The sequence below is a fragment of the Penicillium cataractarum genome, assembly GCF_028827025.1.
Source record: "Penicillium cataractarum strain IBT 29864 chromosome Unknown utg000009l, whole genome shotgun sequence".
NCBI classification, from domain to species: domain Eukaryota; kingdom Fungi; phylum Ascomycota; class Eurotiomycetes; order Eurotiales; family Aspergillaceae; genus Penicillium; species Penicillium cataractarum.
In genome coordinates, this window is record NW_026622745.1 from 2,909,263 (window position 1) to 2,930,643 (window position 21,381).

At 50.0% G+C, this 21,381-nt stretch overlaps 6 protein-coding genes across 6 annotated transcripts; 3 read left to right on the forward strand and 3 right to left on the reverse strand.

The window, feature by feature from the left end:
• Positions 1–933: 933 nt before the first annotated feature.
• On the forward strand, positions 934–1,994 carry N7496_011657 (aldo/keto reductase family protein; the record flags this gene model as incomplete). The annotated part of the gene is made up of 3 exons (XM_056704570.1): positions 934–1,341; positions 1,399–1,574; positions 1,643–1,994. 3 exons carry the CDS (start codon positions 934–936, stop codon positions 1,992–1,994), a joined length of 936 nt encoding a protein of 311 aa, XP_056550530.1.
• Positions 1,995–2,539: 545 nt separating this feature from the next.
• N7496_011658 (cell division control 45 family protein) lies at positions 2,540–5,160 on the forward strand (the record flags this gene model as incomplete). Its single annotated transcript, XM_056704571.1, has 2 exons — positions 2,540–3,298; positions 3,355–5,160. The coding sequence occupies 2 exons, from the start codon at positions 2,540–2,542 to the stop codon at positions 5,158–5,160; spliced, it is 2,565 nt and encodes an 854-aa protein (XP_056550531.1).
• A 1,146-nt stretch (positions 5,161–6,306) lies between these two features.
• On the forward strand, positions 6,307–7,886 carry N7496_011659 (uncharacterized protein; the record flags this gene model as incomplete). Its single annotated transcript, XM_056704572.1, has 3 exons — positions 6,307–7,087; positions 7,153–7,616; positions 7,686–7,886. The coding sequence occupies 3 exons, from the start codon at positions 6,307–6,309 to the stop codon at positions 7,884–7,886; spliced, it is 1,446 nt and encodes a 481-aa protein (XP_056550532.1).
• Positions 7,887–8,102: 216 nt separating this feature from the next.
• N7496_011660 (Aminoglycoside phosphotransferase) lies at positions 8,103–9,024 on the reverse strand (the record flags this gene model as incomplete). Its single annotated transcript, XM_056704573.1, has 2 exons — positions 8,103–8,942; positions 8,995–9,024. 2 exons carry the CDS (start codon positions 9,022–9,024, stop codon positions 8,103–8,105), a joined length of 870 nt encoding a protein of 289 aa, XP_056550533.1.
• Positions 9,025–9,411: 387 nt separating this feature from the next.
• N7496_011661 (putative JmjC domain protein) lies at positions 9,412–11,025 on the reverse strand (the record flags this gene model as incomplete). The annotated part of the gene is made up of 1 exon (XM_056704574.1): positions 9,412–11,025. One exon carries the CDS (start codon positions 11,023–11,025, stop codon positions 9,412–9,414), a length of 1,614 nt encoding a protein of 537 aa, XP_056550534.1.
• A 366-nt stretch (positions 11,026–11,391) lies between these two features.
• On the reverse strand, positions 11,392–13,089 carry N7496_011662 (GTP-binding protein Obg; the record flags this gene model as incomplete). Its single annotated transcript, XM_056704575.1, has 1 exon — positions 11,392–13,089. The coding sequence occupies one exon, from the start codon at positions 13,087–13,089 to the stop codon at positions 11,392–11,394; it is 1,698 nt and encodes a 565-aa protein (XP_056550535.1).
• Positions 13,090–21,381: the final 8,292 nt, after the last annotated feature.

Genomic DNA, 21,381 nt, shown 5'->3' on the forward strand with positions numbered 1-21,381 from the left:
AGCAGGAGGGGTAGCAGACTGAGTTCTTTTGTTGTACCTGACCCTCGTGCCCCTTGATCTTAAGAATCTCAAGTTAACCTGGTAGTCAACTTCTCTGTCATATCCTAGAGCTACAAAAATGCGGGACCCTAGTGCTCCATCAGATCAGGCCAAATCTCCTGCCACCGAGCCCACCGTTTCCTACGTGTTGATCTGCCACGGTTGCCAGTTCCTACTCCATAAATCCTTAGATCATTTGCGCAAAATTCCCACCTTGGATAGAGACACGTGCATCGCTTGCCAGCGTATCGCCAATGGTGGCTACTTGGTAGGTTATCTGACTCTAGACGACTCCATTGCCCGGCAATTGGCTAATTAAATTACTCTCCAACTTGAAGGTTCATCCATCGGCGACCAGCGCCCTTCAGGACCAACTGGAAGAAAGCAAGATGAAACTTTTTCAAGATTTGAGCACAATAATGCATCAGCGACAAACCATGACACACATCTTTCGGATACTACGGGATAATGCACTTGCCGAGATGGAATCGGAGAAACAAAATGAAACAAAATGATTGATATCGGTCATGGTGCATGGCTCTTTTCATGGGATTGTTTCGTTTCAACCCCGGGACCCTTTGTCAGGTGTATATGTAGAACTAGATCTGATAAGATAGTCTATACTAAGACTTTGCAGTAAAGGACCACACTAATTGTTTACAATTGGAATATCAGAATAGCACTCGGATCGAACTTGATCTACGGCCCGTCGAGGGAGCCGATTCCGGGACGGACAAGGCTCGCTTTTCCGGTGCCGATTAGCCCTACCATGATTGGTAAGACGAGCTGGTAAACCATTGTCATCATGAATTTCATTAGAATGAGCGGGGTACCACAAAAGTTATTCTGCAGTAGCTTTTTCAAAAGCAGCCCACGCAATAGGACTCTGCAATCATGCCTCAACCAAACACCTTGTTCGGCGGCGCATTAATAGGCACCAGTTTCACTACATCAGATCAGGTGCAAGAGCTCCTTGATCTATTAAAATCTCTCGGCATTAATCGCATCGATACTGCAGCCAGATACTCGCCCACTGCGCCTGGATCATCTGAGCGTCTTCTAGGTGAAACAAGAGCCGCAGAGCAGGGCTTCATTATCGATACCAAGATTAACGCAGTGAGTGGTGATGGAGCAGGGTCATTGACCGCAGCTGCTATCGAGAAGTCATTAAAGGAGAGCCTGTCTCGTCTACAAACGAGCAAGGTCAACGTTCTGCACTTCCACAGACCTGATCCTCAAACCTCTGTCGCCGAGCAAGCGGCCGAGATTCATAGGCAACATCTGGCTGGTCGCTTTGACAAGGTATGCATTTCTAGTCTATCCTTTAACAAAGTGGTCTTCATTCTGACAAGGTAATAGTTCGGTCTATCGAACTTTCCACCTGAAATGGTCGCAAATTTTATTTCTGTCTGCGAAGAAAAGAGTTACGTCAAGCCAAGTGTATATCAGGGGTTGTATAACCTTCTCAGTCGTGAAAGCGAGGAGACGCTATTTCCCTTGCTCCGAAAGCATAAAATCGCATTTAACGCATACAGGTAGGTTTGCCACGACCGATACACTGCTTAATCTGGACGATCAGGCTAACCATAATTTATCCAACAAGTCCTCTTGCAGGTGGATTCTTGACTGGGCGGGCAACTCGTGGAGACGCCGAGGGGACTCGATTCGGGCAAAGCAATAAGATCGCCAGCCCTCTGACTGCCAAGTATAACACTTCGGAAATGCATGCAGCTATGACCGATCTACTGAATACTTTGGAGCCCCTTGGCATTGCGGGCTCCGAAGCTTGTCTCCGGTGGCTGTACTATCACTCTGTCTTAAGTGAGGAAGATGGAGTCATTTTGGGTGCCAGCAAGGTCCCGCAGATCGCGCAGAACCTGGCCGATATATCGAAAGGACCCTTGCCGACGGAGGTGGTGCAGAAGATAGACTTGCTCTGGGAAAAAGTCCATTAAGGGGTGTTGAATGGTTTGTTCTCTTTTTTTTGCCCATTTGCATTGGAGCTAGGATATCATCAGCTTTGACAGAGGTAATTGAACCCGAGTTCTCGATCGCTTAATGTCTGAAGAAAACCCTTGAAATGACACGGCTCCCATTGGTTCGTTTGTATAGTTACGACCCTCCCGTCACGAACGAATGTTAAAGAATCAAGTCAACGGTCCCTTGAGGAATAGCTCAATAAATTGGGATCCGCATAAGGAAACAAATAAGAAGCGCATGTAAATAATTTCCACGAGGAAAGAAAAAGGGATTAAGAAGGATCGTAAAATGCTCGTCTTTGTCGAGGCGACGGGGAATGGAATCTCAGGGCACGTGCCTCGGACGCGTCGCGCCTGGCTCTGGCTGCTTTCCTCCAAACCGGACTCTCGACTCGATCAGACGAAGTCCTGCAGACCACAACAACCTCCAATTGCCCTCCTTCACCATTTACCGGGCCTGTTGCTATTCTTATTCCATATTCATGCTCGAATGCATTTCTAGCCTTCCTCCATAGCTGGCCATGTATCTTCCACGGCAGCTCATCTCGCACCTATACCTACAACTCCTCCGATCTCACCACCCACTCTCCCCGCCGGTTCTCATTCTCGTGGCACTCGAACCCGACGCGCTATGTGCCTGCCGGATCCTTACATCTTTGTTAAAACGCGACTATATCCCTCATAAAATCCAACCCATCGCCGGATATGGCGACCTCGCGCGCGCCGGTGAGGAACTGGTCCGGCCAATGCAGACCACCAATGGCGGCAGCGGAGGTGTCGTGATATGTCTCGGCGTAGGCGGACTGGTCGATCTTGGCGAGATCCTCAACCTGAACAACCCAGAAGACGAGGTCGAGGACATGGGTGGAATTGAGATCTGGGTCTTCGACGCGCGCCGGCCATGGAATCTCGCCAACGTCTTTGGTGGACAGGCTGGAATTGGCCAGGCGATGGCGGAAATCGATGTTAACGCGCGCCGACGCGGGCGCGGGGTGGAAAAAGGGTGTATTACCCCCGCTTACACGTCGAAACACGGCGGCATTGTCGTGTTTGATGACGGTGACATCGAGGAGGAACTCCGCGACGAACGAGAAGCATATTACGAACTCCTGGAAATGCCTGAGGTGGATGATGATGAGGGTAGTGACGATGGCTCTAGTGATGACGATGACGACATGGCCTCTGGGTCGAAGAAGCGCAAATCCTGGTCAGGGCGCGAGGATGAAGACGAGTCAGAAGATGAAGACGGGCCTCCACGCCAGCGGAAGCGAAGTAACTCGGTGCGCAAATCGTTCGATCATGTACTGCATATCAAATACTAACACACGTTCCATAGGGCTCGTCGTTGGTCTCCTCTCCAAGTCAACGAAGGAGGACCGCCATAAACTCCTCCAACTCATCCCGTTCACCGACCCCTACGTCAGATTCACCGTCGCCGGAGGAGGCAAAGCAGCCATCAGCACGCTCTTTAAAACGGCGGCTTATTCGACTGAAGCGCAAACACGAGACAGTTCTCCAAAAATACTATTCCGCGGGAACATCATACTCGGAGCCGATCTCGTCCTTGGTCTATTCTCTTGCGTCTGAACTCGGTCGTGAAGACAATGATCTTCTGTGGCTTGCGATTATTGGCGCATCAAGCTTGGAACTTAGTGGTCGAACGATGACTGGTGTCGGCATTTCGAATACATCAGAATCAGGTGGATCCGCAGGCTGGGGTGGGCAGCGCGGAGAGCACATCCGTCAGATCCTCCGAGATGAAGTCCACCGATTGAACCCACCAGACCCGTTGGAGCGGGACCGCGATATAAGAGGGGAAATCAATGGCGTTATTCCAACGACTGCCAGGTCACCTACGGATACATCTATTCGTCTGTCGCCCGAACCTCGCTTCCTTTTGGTTCGACACTGGTCACTCTACGACAGTATGCTACACAGTCCCTACTTGGCAACAAGGCTCCACGTTTGGACGGAGAACGGTCGAAAACGCCTTCACAAGCTTTTGGCAAAGATGGGTGTCAGCCTCAGCCAGTGCCACCAAAATTATACGCACATGGATATGGAGCTGAAGCGGGTTTTGCGCGGGCGGCTTCTCAAGTATGCACCAATGTACGGCCTGGACGGTTTGGTGCCTCCGGAGCCATCTGGCGGGCATGCCAGTTCCCGTGAGGGATGGGGCTTCGTGCGTTGCTGGGGTTGGAAGGCTTGTCTGTCTGCTACAGACGTTGGTGTCATTGTTGGTGCCATGTTGGAAGTTGGCCCGCATGAAGCTTCCGGAGCGTGGGATACCAAACGTCTTCCTCGGCCACGAAGCTCCAACGATGATACTGAAGCCAGCAGTGGCCCTGGTGAATCTGACTTGGCTAGTCTTCTACCTCGCTTTTGGAGCGCATACGATGCCCTATCGCTGACCTCCGAGTCACCTACTCTTCTCATGGAGGCCCTGCCTTTGGCTCAGCATCTTCACCGTGCCATTCTGCGCACCGGTACATCGCTACTGTCGAAGCACCAAATCCGCCATCTCCGAGCTTTCCGCATTGCAGTCGTCAAAGACGGCCCTGATGTGAAACTTTTCACTAATCCCGGAGCCCTGACCAAGTTGGCACTCTGGATTGCCGAGGCAATCAAAGTGCAAGAGCGCGAGAAAGGTGACTCTGTCAAGATCGGCCGGAAGAGAGCAGCTGGTACTCCTCTCGTTCTCGCTGGGCTTGACGAAGACCGAGATCTTTACGTGGTCGTGGGTACCGGGGGAGGTGGCGGTGTGATTGACTTTGCTGCCATGTCCAAGCGCCAGGAAGAACGTCGACAGAAGAAAGACGCCAAGGAAAAGAAGCAAAAGGAGAAAGAGGAGCGGCGAACGCGGCGTGCAGCGGAGCGAGCTGAACAAGAAGACGACGAGGATGCCGAAGACGAGGAGTCGGAGGACTCCGAATCATCCTCGGAATCGGAGTCTGAAGACGAAGATCCCCAGGGAAAGAAACATCTGCTGCGCAATCGTTTTGGCATCGCCTTCCAGGAAGTGGTCCAGGAGACCAATGCCCGCGTCCGTATTGACAGCTTCGACCACTGCGTTGTTGAAGTTCAAAAAGATGACCTGGGTGGCTTCCTTGAAGCCTTGAGTTTCCGCAGCGTGGTGGGCTAATTTTCACATTCCCCCATTACCACATTTATTCACGCAGTCTACGACCTGACATCTTGCACTTTTTTTTTTGTTTTGCGCGTTTTTGGAGACATGGAGGGTGGACCAACTTGGGTTTGGATGGCGAGGGGAACTGGATCTGACCTCCCGTTAAAGGATTATCCAAATGATGATGAATGAGCGTGTGCATTGCATTCTCTCTCTCTCCGTTGCAAGCATAATTATTCACGTCCATCCGTCCACGATCATCTTGCATCTTGCATCTGAGGTCTCTGCACTGGGCTATGGCGTTCGAGGTGTTCCTTCTCATTGCTGTTCACTTGTGCGCAATTCCTATGATCTATTATTGCCAGTATTACTCGATAGCCATCTGAATGGAATTTACTTTAACTTTCCTTCTACTGTTTGACTCTGTTTACTTTTTCGACTTACATACGGCGGACGATAGAGGAGACTTGCCCAATACTCCTAAATCCTACTAAGTGCCTTTGCCGCTTCTTCCACCGTCTCTATACGCTCTACCCGAATATCCCAAAATCCTCTTATCTAGGTAGGTACGTACGTCTAACTATGTAGCTTATACAAGGTTTCCAATAGTGCCCCATGGGGGACACCAATAAGTGCGGAGCGAAGCGCTATATCTTATACTCTATATAGATAATAGATTATACATATCTACTGAACCAGGGGCTCCCCCCCCCCCTCCCCAAGGCAGTTAAACGGCAAGAAACAAATCGTTATCTATAGCCCTATTAGTAGTCTTCCCTATATATACTAAGGTGGGTGATTCAGGAGATTAGCTATAAGATTCTAGGTCTTGAGATCGGTCTTCTTAAGATTAGCTATGAGATTAGCTATAGATTATATTTAAATTTCAGCTTAAGTAATCTTATTAGTTAGTTGATTTAAATCTCTTTTCTATAAGATTATATGGGACAAAGAATAGCTGAAATCGAGATTCTCGTCCGCCGTACGTACACCGGGGTTCTCTCCGACTTTCATTCCTCCCCGCACCCCGCAATTCCATCGCAACATCTCCGATTCCCGAAACCTGCAGACCCCTATAAACAACTGGCAACGACCCAATAATCTCGACTTGGTCAATTGAACTTGATCGTAATACCAGCCAGTCCTTACGTGTGTCTCACCATGTCACAACCGCGCCAATACCCAACCCTGCCCCGGGAGGGCACTCTCGCCAACCTCCCAGCCGAATACCCCACCAACGCGCAAGACCAAACCTCCCAAATACTCGCTACACCCTCAATTAACCGTCTCGTCGTACTTGACGATGACCCAACCGGCACACAAACCTGCCATGACATCTCCGTACTCGCCGTATGGGACATTCCCACTCTCGTCACCGAGTTCCAGACCACTTCACCGGGTTTCTTCATTCTAACCAACTCGCGCGCCCTCCCTCCCCCAGACGCCGAGGTCCTCATCCGAACAATATGCGAGAACGTTCTTGAGGCAGCCAAGAAGACCAATAACAAAGTAGATATCGTTCTACGCGGCGATAGCACACTACGCGGTCATTTCCCGCTAGAGCCTGACGTCGCGCAGTCTGTCTTCGGACCAGCCGATGGCCTCGTTCTAGCACCGTTCTTTTTCCAGGGTGGACGCTTCACAATTGATGATGTTCATTATGTTGCTGAGGGTGATAGTCTCGTTCCAGCAGGGGCGACGCCGTTCGCCCAGGATGCTACTTTCGGTTATAAAAGTTCTAATTTGCGGGATTATATACATGAGAAAGCCCCCGGGCGCTTTACAGCTGATCAATTGCATTCGGTGACTATTGAAGAGATTCGGCGGGGAGGACCACAGGTTGTTTGTGAGAAATTACTTACGACGCCTGTTGGGGGTGTGGTCATTGTGAATGCTGCCGCCGAGTCTGATATGCATGTCTTCGTTGCTGGACTGCTACTCGGTATGTTTAAGCCCATCCCCACCTCACTCGCATTTATATCGTCTAACTAAGCATATTTCTATCAGCCGAATCAAAGGGGAAACATTTCCTCTACCGCACCGGCGCAGCCTTCGTCTCAACTAGACTCGGCATCCGTTCCAAAGCTCCCATCTCCGCCACCGAACTGCAACTCCCATCCCCACGGCAAACCGGCGGTCTTATTGTCGCAGGATCATACGTGCCAAAGACTACAGCTCAACTCAAGGTCCTCACAGACCGGCTAGGTGCCGCCGGCAAACTGGCCATTATCGAGATGAAAGTCGAAGACCTGATCGCGTCACCCGAGACAGCGTCGCAGACCGTGAAGCAGGTCGTTCGGGAGACGGAGGCTTATCTTCAGGCTGGTCAGGATACTTTGGTTATGACTAGTCGAAAGCTTATCACTGGCGCGGATGAGCTTTCGTCTTTGAAGATTGGGTCTGTTGTTGCGGAGGCTCTTGTTAGTGTTTTACAGCAGATTGAGGTGCGGCCGAGATATATTATTGCCAAGGTATGTGCCACCTATTTTCTCCGCTGAAAATATACAGCATAGAGGAATTCCTACTAACGGATACTGTAGGGTGGTATCACTTCATCTGATGCTGCTACCAAGGGGTTAAATGTCAAGCGTGCTACTATCGTCGGTCAGGCTGCGCCTGGTGTGCCGCTTTGGCGGTGCGATGAGCCGACGTCTCGTCATCGCGGAGTGCCCTTCGTGGTTTTCCCTGGTAATGTGGGTGGAGAGAACACTCTGTGTGAGCTGGTGGAGGGGTGGTACTAACCGTGCCAACGGATATGTATGTCAAAGTCGATGCTTGAAACATGATGGACATGGACCTACCGAGATACAGTGAAGATCAAACCATTATAATCTATAGAAAACCTTTTTATAAGTAGAAGGGAGCGAATAAGACGAATTCAGTATTATAAATTTGCATTTTTACCAACCAGCGATTTCTGTCGTGACGAGTACGGTCCCCTTCTACCTCAGCCTCCCTTATGCCAATGCGGCGGTGGTTGACCCATATGCAATAGCATCAAGTTGTATTTCTTCCTCAGGGTAACGTGGAATAAGGGATAATACCGCTTCATTGAAATCAGTGAAAGACGGCTGGATTGACAATGCGGCGCTTTCAAAGACAGGAGGATATGCACCAGAATATGCCCAGTCAATCAACCACACCTGTTCATGCTGATCCAAGATCAACTTTCGAGGACTAATATCGTGATGTGTAAGGACAAACTTGGTAAGAGAGAATGGCGGAACGTCCCTTGGGGCCTTATTAACGCTCTTGCTGATTTCCAGCTTGTGATTAAACCAAGCTTCCATTTTAGCAGTGTCCATAAAAGGCCCAGCACTATAATCTGTGAAGAACCGAGCCCAACAAGGCCCTCCACCAATGGGGCCGGGCTTTAAAAGCTCAATGGACTGCATCTCTTGGATCATTTCAGCAACTTGCGCTGCGATTCTGCCTTGGGTGTCACTGGATAGGGCGTTCCAGCACTCGTCCAGCGGTTGGCCTGGGATAAAATCCATGACAATATACCCAGATATACCAAAGTATTGTGTATCATATTTTAGCTGGAACGCGCGATAGACTCGTGGGACTCGAATAGCGGTTCTGGAAGCAATAAGAAGAAGCATTTCTACTTCGCTTGTCATGACACTCCCGCCACCCTTCATGATTAAAATCTCTGACAGCCGCACAACCGTCGTTCCGCCTAACTGATGGAGAATAGGAGAAGTTGTGAGAAGAGTTGTTAGAGCCTCATCTGTGACAGAATTAAGATCCTTCCCGTCCAGTGGAAAAGATCCATTAGGCTCGCGACTTTCTAGCTTGATGTGGGATGTCAGTAGATGATATTCACTAAATTATGAATAAACATACATCGGCTATTGGGCGCATGAATAGTTCCATTTCAGTAAGATAAATGACGATGGGATGACGATAAATATTGGATTCTTGCAAACATAGGAACCTCTTCAAGGTCTACACGAGTTGTGGGCTTCAGAGAAGAAGGCCATGTGATTGAAAATAGTCCTGTGGGTGTAAGGAAGGTGGTGGTGGCTACTACAAAGAATACTGTTATGACGGGCTTAGCAGGACTCTAGACGACTAGGCAGAAACCTAAGGCCCCAATGGAGTGTGAACGGAAAATCTAGGGTTTGGCAGCAGCCTCGCCCTTCGCTAAGGGATAGTTGTCATATACGTCTCAGTCATTCAAAATTGATATTCATGTAGCCCATACATCTATGGTCATTGCTCATAATCCATGAAAGCATATCTCATCGCTGATAAACTCGGTCAACCCCACCAGAAGCTGACGCTAATTCCAGCTCGTAGCCCCCGAACATAGTGCCACCATCCGACGGGGATGTATAGACACTCGCCCTCGTGCAGCACGGTCTCAACGTACTCCGCCTGCAGAAATCCAGGCCACATAGCCTCCCATTGTTCCTCCTCTGCGGGGGAAAGTTCAATCGCTGCAACATCGACCTTGGAAGTGTTGGACATGTCGATGAGTCTCGTGGCTGGTTCGCCTTCGGACGAAGTCCCCGATTCGGTTTCGTCCTTGGAAGCTACCCATTCTTGACCCCGTGGGTGAATCTGGGAAGCTGGGGTGTGCGGTGAGTAGAGTCGGATGTATTTGGTACCCACCACCTGAACGAGGATGTTGTGATACTGATCGTGATGAAGAGGTGAGATAGTCCATGACGGTCCGATCCAGGTGTTGATGATGGGGTCAGTCGGGAATGCCATTGGAGAGCCCGCCTCTGACGCGTTGTCATCCTTTTCAGTCGAAGAGGATGACTGGTCTGCTTTCGGGCTCGTCGCTTTCTCCGCCTTATAGGCCTTTGCTGCTTCGCGCTCTCGCTGCTTGGCTAGGTACACAGGCGTGCCCGGTTCCGCGCTGGGGGGTTCGATATAGCAGCAGTCAGGTATGCTGATATCGTTGCGCAAAGCGGGAATCTGCGAGAGAAGATCGTGCTGTGCCATATACCCAGTCTCATCTTCGTCTCCAGAGTTGCCATGCTCATCACGCTGTCGAGCATTGAAATTCAGCTTTCCTCGCCAAATATGTTTGTCCATGAACTCCCTAAACTCCATAATTTTCTGTCCCCATCCTTCATCTGTGTATGACCTGCCCACTTCAACGGGCACAAGCCTGCGGCCGTTGAACGTGCGGTCGAACCAGTAGTCGCGGGAATTCCAGTGCCGAGTCGACATCGCCGGCCAATGTTCCACTGCGTCGGTAATTACCAGGGGTGTGCCAACTTCGAGGATATGCTCTTGCATGGTATCGAAGGACGGTGCTGAGACGCGAGGGATGGGGTAATTCAGGCGAGGCGAGGGGACGGACTCGGGAGGGAAGAGTGGCTGTGAGAGTTTACGGCGCTTGGAGGGAGGTATGGACTCGTCGTCGAAAGCGTGTTCTGAGACATCAGGTTCAGAGGTAGCCGCGTGCAGTGTAGACAGCAAGGTCTCAATGAGCTTCTCTCGAAGCAGTCCGCCCGTCATGAGTAACGCATTGTCCAGAGTGTGAATGACGTCAGGAAGCCATGAGGAACTCGAGCAGATTTTCACATCTTTCGTCTGATCTTGTAGGTCTTGGATAAGCCTAGGCCCATCCAGTTCGTGTGCTGTGGCTTGCTCTGTCTGGGAGCCGAGGAGGTTGCAGTTGCGGATAATGTCGACGCATGCTTTCACGATTGACGCGTCGGTGTATAGCCGGCGCCAACTGTTGTGCACGTCTTTGAATGGGAACACGTGTAGTTTTTCATCAGCAAGTTTCAGCGCATTCGCAGTGTCTTTGAAAAGGAGGGTTTGCAGGTCATCGGTGCACTGGAGGATTGGGTCGTCGGAGGTTGGTGTGGCGATGGCGGTCAACGAGCTACTGAGGACGGCGGAGAGACTCATCGTTGCGTCGCACTTCGACAACCGGTTGGTAGAGGCTGGAGGAGGACTAGAGAGTCGAAGCTCCGGTAGGATACCTGAGCAGATTACCTAGATGCGGCAAATGGGACTCAGAAGTGTTGTGTCCATTCCATGTTTGATCTTGAGAAAGCTCTTGTTAGGTGCAAAAGCTATGCCCGACAGAGTTGGAAGTTCGGAGTTGTGGTTCACTCTGCACTACACCAAAATTACAATCTTCAACTCTTCACGGTGGAAACCACTCAATTATAACAATTATTTGATGCTTTTTATTGTACATTATATGCTTTATGGGGATATTTCTAATATACATATGCCACTCCTCTATCCAGGACTGTGGTCGCCCTTTGTTTACGCCAGGTATTGCATCACCAATTTGGGAATGCGAGACACTCCTTCACCTTTGATGGCGCTGACTGGAACAGCCGTCACCTTCTCCTTCCATCCGTCAGTATGGCCAGATGGATGCTCAACAGTTCCCTTCTCCACGGAAGAGAGATACTCTTGCAAAGCATGGTACTGTTCTTGGGTATTCTCGAGGTCGGCCTTGGTGGCAACGACGAACCAAGGCTTGGTGTGAAGAGGCGGCATGGCGAGAGGAGGCAACGACCCGGAGGATCTATAGTTGAGGGCTTGGCCTGAGCCCTCATACTCGGGGGGTTCGATCTCAATCTCTCGGTTGCGTGGCCGATGAAGCTCTGGAAGTCCAGATCCAGATGGGTCCCAATCAATCACACCAGGCTTCTCCTTGATGGTAGGTTCAGGCTCGGCACTGCGCAATCGTTCATACTCTGCGAGCTCATGCCAAAGCTTCTGTAGCTCTTGAACCGGATCTCCGTTGCTGAGATCAAGCACAAAAGCCAAGATGCCCGCCCGGTCAATGTGTCGCAGGAAGCCAAGCCCAAGACCACGGTCAAGATGTGCGTCCTCCACCAAGCCAGGAATATCGGCAATGGTAAAGTGAGTCCGGCGAGTCTTTCTCTGTGACTCAACCAGCGGTCGGCCTTTGTTATCATCAACGATAACTGTGCCGATATGAGGGGACAGGGTAGTAAACTCCCAGTTGCCGATGCGGGTACGACTGTTAGTCAAAGAGCGCAGAAGCGTACTCTTGCCGGCGTTGGGCTTACCAACCAGCCCGACGTCAGCAAGTAGCTTGAGCTCAAAATCGAGTTCCAATTTCATGCCTCCCTCGCCACGGGACGCGAACTTGGGGCGGCCCATGTTGCGCGTCACGAAGTGCGGGTTGCCCAATCCACCAGCACCACCAGCAGCTAGAAGCATGGGCTTGTCCATGGGCTGGTCAAGATCAAGATAGATGGGGGCTTTCGGTTCCATTGCTGCGATAGCCTGTCTCCGTGGCTTGAGTCGAGGGAACTTGACCGTCAAGAAATCAGACGGGTTGGCACCGGGATGAAGCATCCAGCGGTCAAGCCGAATCGGCGTGAATTCAATCTCATCCTCATCAACGGGTTCAACCTTAGGTTTTCGCATCCGTGCGATCTCCTCTGCGACGGGGTCGTATCGCTCGACTTCGCGCACCACGGTACCGACGGGGACTTGGAGGAGCACATCATCGCCGCGCTTGCCACCTTTGCTTTTGCCCTGTCCGTTTCTCCCTCGGCTAGCCTTGATGATGCCCCTTCGTGCAAGTTTGTGTAGACTAGTCAAGCCCTCGACAGTTTGGATGTAGATACCGCCTCCGCTGCCACCATCACCGCCGTTTGGAGGTCCTTCTTCAATGAATTTCTCACGCAGGTAGGAAACACATCCGTTGCCACCGGCACCGGCATGTACAGTGACGTGGCACTTGTCCTGGAAAATGAATCGCGAATAGTCTTCCGGTTCTGGGTTCAAGTGCGACAGATCCGAAGGTTCGTGGGAGGAGGTGTCGTCATCGGATCGCACGTTGCTGGGCGTCGTACTCTGCCATCTTTGGCCGAGTATAGGTGCAGATATCGCTGGAAATGCTCTTGTTGAGCAGATCCGCGCGCGGCTCAAGAGGAGAGACCGTATAGGAAGGTTGAAACAGGCTCGAGGATATGCCATGATGCTGCGCAATTCAGACTAATCCAGCCTCATTCTGCGCTGTGCACGCTTGTTGACAATTCAATCACGACAATCTCATGAGCCTGCAGATACACGAGAGCAGCAGGGATGTTCTTTCAAATAAACAAGGCAATTTTCTTGGAAATAGAGAGTGAGGCACCGCGACGGATTCGTCTGTCGTGGATTTCTCGAGCTCTGGATAACCGATAAGCATATCATCACGTGTTGATAAATGCATATCAATCCCCAACTTTAGGCCAATTGAGCTTGGATTTTAGGTACAGACAAGCCAGTTCAGTTGAAACTGAAATTAGGCTGTAAGTATGGCCCGATGCTTCGAGAACTCTGGACTGTTCAGGTTCAGTGTCTACAATTTGCATCGCCCCGTCAGCATGCATAATGGCATTTTATTCAGGCCTATGCAAAATAACGGACAACATCTTCCCGCATTCACCACCATTCTCGCTCATTTTCCAGGTAAAATTACAATGACTGGCCCTGTTGATAAATACATGAGGCCGCCGTAGCTGCCGAACTCACCTAGCGCAGTCAAGGGTCAACCAATGGGTGAACTCGGGCTTTGTTTATATTTGGGGGCTCTCATCCACTCTTTATTCAGCTGAGCCTTCATGAGGCCAATTCGTATGACATTTTCGTCATTAGCAAACACTTGACCAGCTAGGCTCAGCCTTGTCCTAGCGTTTGGGGCGAAACATGCTTCTTACTTTTTTCAGCGTTCTTTTCTCCAAGTTCCAGTCTCAACGGCTGCACAGAACGGACTGCCCGAGTATTGAAGTTCAAAAGGGCTCTTTAGCCGGTGAGGCGCAGATGGGAGTCCACATCGAACGAGGCAGACAGTCGGGCTCTTTTTCCGTTGAAACCCGACTGGAAAGGGACTTTTGCCTCGTTCTTCGGCAAGAGACTCCCCCTCACAGCCATATACTAACGGCAGGCAATTGAACCGGTTCAGGTGGTCTTGCTGTATCCGTATGCACATCTAATGGCCCAGAACACCGCCGAACCTTTGCTCTAATCCGAATTTTAGATGTCTTGCGCGTCAAGGAGATGCCCGTCTGGGAGGGTCTATACATGGTCTCGTACGACGGGGATTGGCCTTGTTCATACCTGCTTCAAAGCGAGGGACTCGTTTAACTGACACAATATTCAATTTCGACAATGGCATTCAATGTGTACAAGTCACAGCAGAATTGAAGACTGGTCTTTCACTGGCCAGGGTCAACCGATACGACTTGATCTACGTTCAGCCACCATCTAGCTCGCTATTTCCCTCCCCATTGCCCGATGAGGGAGGCGATCTATTGGAAGTCGGAGATCTCGGCAGTTGGCAGATGCAGCCAGATTCATAGTTGCAGATGATGGACAGCGGGTGAGATGTGCATACCGAGGCGCTGTCAGTCATATCGAATATGGTGTATGGTCGGTCACTGTGGTAGTTGTACTTCCCAATTGGTATTTAAATCTGATATATCGCGAAGTCTATCTATGTCTGGGTTTAATTGGGAATTTGAATGACAGCAAGGACAAAGCCATGGTGCAACCGCCGCATGGCATGATTATTCCTGCTTAATGCCTTGATTGGCTGACTATCCTGGTCTGGTTGCTAGTTCATCACAGTTAAAAAGGGATCTATGTTCATCTGTCACACCTATGGCGCGCATGTCAGGGAGCTAGTCACACTACTAAGAGCCGGAAAGGGATCTTAGTTCATGTCACATTAAGTACCGGCGAACGGATCGTACTTTCTGCCCAGATTGAGTCCGGGCTACTTGCTGCACTCCAGTCGATTGAGTTTGAGAATGTGCATGATATTTGCCGTGGATAAAGACTTGAATCATAATGTCTACTATGGTGTCACATTCAATATGGGAACTAGCCGCTGCAGGCATACTTCGCGATCTGGTTGTGGAACTGTTCGATATATATTGCGGAAATATCTAGTCGAAACCTCGTCAATCCTCAATGACGTAGTAGCCCTTGCCCGAGTCTACAACTCATTTAAATCGGTCTTTACAAGAGACAGTATTCGCGAATGAAATGCTGCATTGGATACATATTTCTATATAACCCCAGCTAACACCTTACTCCCCGAGTGTCCAATGCCTGTTCTAATAGGTCTAAGGATGCATTCGCCGGCAGTACTTCGGAGCGGACATGCCCAATGTTCAAGGAATCGCCCCATCTGACTGCGCGTCAGCCCCCAAAGGATCTAGTCTACTCCATACAAAGTAATAATCCATACTCATCCCACCATTTACCATACTATTGTTATTCAGGGAAAAAGGTACCGAATACAATTGAACTCTCACGAGGAGGCGGCCAGACCACGGAAGACGAGGCCGAGGGCCAGCTACCAAAGTACAAAGTACAAAAGTGCCAGCTGCAGGGGCAAAATGTTATCCATCACTTTTCCATCAAGCTGATCATCACGCCTCATTATCCACCACCAAGGGCCCAGATTCCCGTCAATCCTTGGTCCATTGCCCCCGCACCCGCGGAAGAACGGCCAGAAAAGATTATTATTGACAAAGTACAAGCGCTGAGAAAAGTACGTATCAATTCTGTGCCAAAGTACTAGACCCACGAAAGCAGGTTTTTATCCCAGTCTTCTGGATAAGGACGGCAGAGAAGCAGGAACCACTGGATCCGCGGAGCGGAGAACAAAGATACATCGCAAGGGTTAGTTCGAAGCTAGAGATATCCGAGGCGATGGATTCGATCCAGTGACGATCCACAAAACAAAGGCGCTTTAAGCCATTAATAGATTGGGTTGTATGGACTACGGTGTCGACTACGGAAACGCCGCATTGGTGGCAAAAAAAGGTCGCCAACGGCGCAAGGGTGGAGAAAAGAAGAAAAGTCACCTGATTATTAACTACAATATTAACAGTACGTCCTTGCTGGGGTTTCTAGAAATTGAGATACGATATGTTACTCCAGTACGGTACAATTAGTGAGACCACAAACGGCCTCAAAAAAAGGAGAGTAGCTCACATGACCGAGGAAGGAGTCGATAGCGTGGAAAATCGTTGCAAGGGCCCGACACTTCTCAGCCAGTCATCCGCCTTGAATAGCCATTCATCGGACGCCATCGAGTGAAAGAGTGTGATTTCTTACCCGTCACCGCGGCACCGGATCCTGCATTCCGATGGGGCTGCGTCGCCACTGGCGGGGGAGAAGGGGAAGCTTCCTGTTGGTCGGGGGGAAACGTTAGGGCGAACCGGGTGAAACGACGGGAAGGGCGAAATAAAAAACACATTCATACGGTATGAATTACACCGTATGGAGTACGGAGAGTATTCGAATCGTGAATCGGCATTTTTTTTTTAGTTTCATACTAAGGATTATAGTAGTACTAGCTTGGAAATTGAGTCTGCGATTGACATCTGGTTGTACCGTGGGTCGTGGGCATGGGGAATCATTGAATTCCGAGGTTCCCCTCGCGGCTATGGAGCTCTCCAACTGGGTCCTGGGACTCTTTCGCCCACTCGTGATGAGGAAATCCGCGATCGGCCCGCGTTCATTGGAGCGCGGATGTTGCTTGCTCCTTTCCGGGCCAGAGAGTGTCTTTCTGTGGTACGCGGGTAGTTTATTAGGAACTATGCGCTAAACAAGTGGAAAATAATAATGGGTGAACCACAATTGAGAACGACAAGCAGGAATGGAGAACACGTAATTAATTAACTACTTGATCAGCTATCGAATGATATACTTGGGCTTGCCGTCGAGGCAAAAACAAGGCAATAAGAAGCAAAGTGACTGGCGTGAAACCATTTAAGCGAGCCAAACGTGAAACATGGTCAATATTCCATGAGCAAAATTACCCATCCGCTAGGCTCCGAGAACCGTATCTTGTGATAGTCAGGAGTCGTGAATCGATAAGTTATAGTTATATTATTATGTACTTTGCATAAAGTAGGAAGTACCGAGTACTTTTGCTGGAACTCGCATCATCAGAAGTACTCCTGTCAGCTTATGCAGCCTAAAAATCCCTTGGAACCCTCCTAAAAAGCACCGATCGCTGAGTAAAAAACCCAAAGCTAGTTAGAGGGTCTGGATTAGTTGATCGGTAATTCATAGCGTGGCCTCTCGGTACTCAGCAGGGAAAAAATAAGGACCTGTCAAGTTGTCAAAATTTCCAGATAACTATCGTGGCTCGAGTTCCACCAAGTCACTGACGTATACCACCACTTGCTGCCCCCAGGGTCAGTAGCAGCTAGCCACCACCGCACTACTCTTACTAGTCAGAGTGGCAAGCCCGGAAATCAAATCCACTATTGTGCTGTACAACAACCTCAAATTTATCCCAAAGAAGGCCCCCCAGCATCGTGGAACAGCGGTCGTTGCCGCACCCTAGCATGCCACTTTGTACTAATCCACAGTCCATTGAAGCCGACCCGCCTGCACACTTCGGATACGATAAACTTTGACAGTCTTCGATCGATCGGGAAGCGCGGGAAGTTACGTATATCCAGGAGGCACCTGCGTCGAGGATCATTGGCCCCGAGGCATGAAAAAAGTCGCCTCGACCGTACGATAGCTCGCGGCAGAGCATTAATAGCAATAATGGCGTAGACCAGATCGAGACTGGCCTTCGCGATCGATTGCCTGAGGACGCCAGGACTCGAGCGATCGACAATATGCATATGTAGTCCCCGTACTCTACTGGTAATATTATTGCCTATCTTCGGTCATCACCTAATTACATAGGGGAAGCGACAGGATAAGGATTCTCGTTATCATTTGGCGCACGCGAACTCGGGGGTATCATGTACGTACCGTAGGTGTTCCTGGTACTTGGATACTGTAATTCCTCAAACGTTGACTCTGATTTAATCCCCCCTTCCAACGATCTTATCACATCACTGGAATGTGAGCTTCTTTCTTGTTTTTTTTTTTTTTTTTTCATCTGTCCCATTTTTTCAATTCCTCTACAGTCTACACCGCCGAGGAAGTTGGATAGATCACATAACAATAAGCTTCCGCGGGGGCCAAAAACAATGTCAATGCCAAAGCGCCAGTCCAATGCCCCAAGCGAGTTAGCCTGGCAGGAAAAACCCCCTAATTTGGACGCCCCCAGAAAATACCACCCCCAAAAATATATAGGTAACACGTCGAATAGTCAAACCGGGTCACTTTTCCCCCCCTTGATTGTTGGCTGCCGTTGTCTCAGCATCCCGAGAATGGCGCTTTCTGATATCTCCAAAAATGGAAGATAAAATACTCCATATTTCCCACGCAACTGTCAGAACCCGACACTCCGGTGCGACAGCTGCGCTGGGCGTCGATCATGAACCCGATGTACAGGTTTCACAATGGGGTTCGAACTTCGAATACTGCTCTGGACAAACGCCATTATCCACCACCCTTCCAGCCAGCCACTGGAGAGCAGCTGAAAAGTATTCCGGTACGATCGATCGCCACGATAGTCCGCCACCAGATATTTTGCTTGTGGCTGCGACTTGTGGCGGGAATCATGAAATGATCTAAATGATCTAAATGAAATTCATTTGTTGTTCGCGGAAAGGGTAACCCGAGGACGGGGAGCTGCAGGGTTTATCCCTTTTGACTCCCTTTTCCCCCCCTTCTTTGTCTTGCATTTCCGTATTTCCTCCGAAGGGTAAGGCTAAGTTGGGGGTGTAAACGAGGTTAGGGTCATGCAGATAGAGGGGCTTGCAGCGGAATGAAGGGAAAAGGAAGCAGTGTCCAGACGAGGAATGTAAATCGTGAAGACAAATTGTGCAGCCGGGAAAGTAGAACACGATGTCGTGAGCACGGACAAGGTTGGTGAATATACCCGATTCGACTGTCGCAAGTCGGTTAGTTGGCCCGTAAAGCGATGTACATCTATACAGGCATCAGTAGCCAGGCAGGTACATACGCCGTTGGGATCTCGACGAGAGGGCATTATTTCTCCAACAAGGCGGGCCGCGTTACCCGGGTCAAGGTCAAGTTTCAGGGCTCTGCAGGCAACATTTTTGTATATGCGCTTGCATTTTCGTGTATCTGTTTTTGGAGGGAGGAGGATCGAGGATGATGAGAGATGCAGGATGAAGATCGAAGGTCAGATGATCCGATGCTTTGCGTAACGCGCCCAGCACCCGCGCTACTACTGTGTCGTTGACCTGGCCAAGTACTCACCGTCTTTTAAGTTGTCTCTTGGAAGACGAGGTCGGAATATTGATATGGGCTACATATGCAGCGTCAGTCTGATTTGCAATAGGCAAGATGAGTATAGACAAACCCCCTCCCGGCTACCGGCGGTGCAGACGTACAGTAAATAGCGGGATAGTGGGGGTGTTGGGCAATCGATAACTTTGTTGTCTAGAGCTTTTGTCGGGGATGTCGGGGAGACGAAGGGGTTCTGGAGTCATAGATGCCCCATACTATTCTACTCATTTTTGATTATATGGAGAATCTATATGAAATTCGTGATTTGAGTATACAAATTATTAGAAAGTGGGGGGCATCACCACAATGAAGGAACCGTCCAACTGCAGCCAAGCACCTCACCGCTGTCAACCTCGTTACGCCAACTGCTTCCTCTCGATCTCTGACTGGTTAACCACTGGCAGATGTAAGAGGAAATAGAGACGAGGACTGGGATTGTTCCCCTACCCCAGCATGGATGATTGGCCATACTGCAAGGCTAGAAATCAAGCTCAGCCCATTTGGATCGCCCTAAACCCAGTCAACCCTGTTTACCCTTCTGACTGACTGATGCACAAGAAAGCCAATCCCATGTCCCCTGGGGGATATCTTCTTTGTTGCTTCCAAAACAGGAGAAATTCCATCCGCAACCGCCCGTTAGGCCATCTTTGTTTTCCCATCGAGCCCGAGGCCCGAAGCCTAAAATCAAAGTCTAAGCCTTAGCCTCAGCCCTTCCGAACAGTCCGAGTGGATATCACGGGTTCCCCGAAGTCGCGTGACAGGCAGGGCCCTGCTTTGTTTGGAATCATGAAGCCTTGAACGTCTTGTCCACTTTTGTTCTCCGTTCGCCGTCACCGCTACATTTGCGACGTGGCTCGTTCCAATCAACCCGCCTCGGATTGTCCTCGCCGAGCTGTCATTCGGAATCCGCTTCATTTCGTGCAAACCCTCGAAGAAGAGATCCCTGCTCTTGCTTCATGATTTTGTTCGCTGGGTTGGAACGCATGGCGTCTTCTATGCATTGCTTGCATAGAAGGATTTGTTATGAGCGTCGTCTGCACTGCCCCTCTTTACTAGCGAGATGTTGATTCGTCTTCTCGATCATGGGGGCTACCATGACACACTCTAATCAAGTCGACGTGGATAGTGCCTCGATGTGGCACGGAGTTTATCATCTGTTTGCTCGGTGACTCGCGGCGACTACTGGCGATAAACTATTCGTCCATCCGGACAAGGACTCGTGGCCGATCATTCGAAAAACTTGCTGACCGAGTCCTTCCATCGCCAGTCAATATTGCACACGGTGAGTCTTGCATCCTTTCAGGGTGTCAACCTCGGCGACATCTCCCCATCCTCAAAATCGTCACGTCCATCGTAGCTTTCGCTTCATGCAGTAGTGGCCCCCGCTCATTGTGCAGAGCACAGCCCTCTCCTCTCCCTACTACCCCCCATTTCACCTCCATTTCATGCTCCTATAGGATGCCGTAGTCGTAGTTCAAGAGGCTCAGGGCTCTGGAGATTGTTGCCCAAGTACAATGACGTCGACTCCTCAGGGAAGAAGGACCCCATTCCTCGGAGGGTCTCACCGGCTTTTCTTAATGCCCCGCCTTTGGGCTCGCGTGGCCGAGGAAAATATATTAAATAATTAATATTGAATAATTACAAGGTCGCCTTCAACCGTCCGGAGTTTGTGAAACTAGCACAGTCCACCTTTCTGCCTCGTCATACAATCTGGAAACACGGGCGTTTCGTACATAACCATCTGTAACGTTCCTGTACGGAAGGAGTAGTATAAGGCCGTGTGATACAATAATGGTCCCACTTGCAGGAAAGTTTTCCAGCCCCTTGGGTCGCCGCTGCGTTGGCCCTTTCTGCTGGGTCGGCACTTTACCGACTTTTCGATAGATTCGATGTTCGTGTCAAATTCGATATTTCTATATGCAAGCCCTCGCCGTGTAAAGAATGTTCCTTCTTCAGCCTGATCGAACTGCCTACTGTCCAGATCGCCTGCCAATTTCTATCGGAGCTATCTTGTTTATCCAGTAGAGGAATCATGATCGACCCCGTGGCGTATTCCGAAATCAAATGTTGCAAAACATTTCCAGTTTAGATTTTAGATTTTAG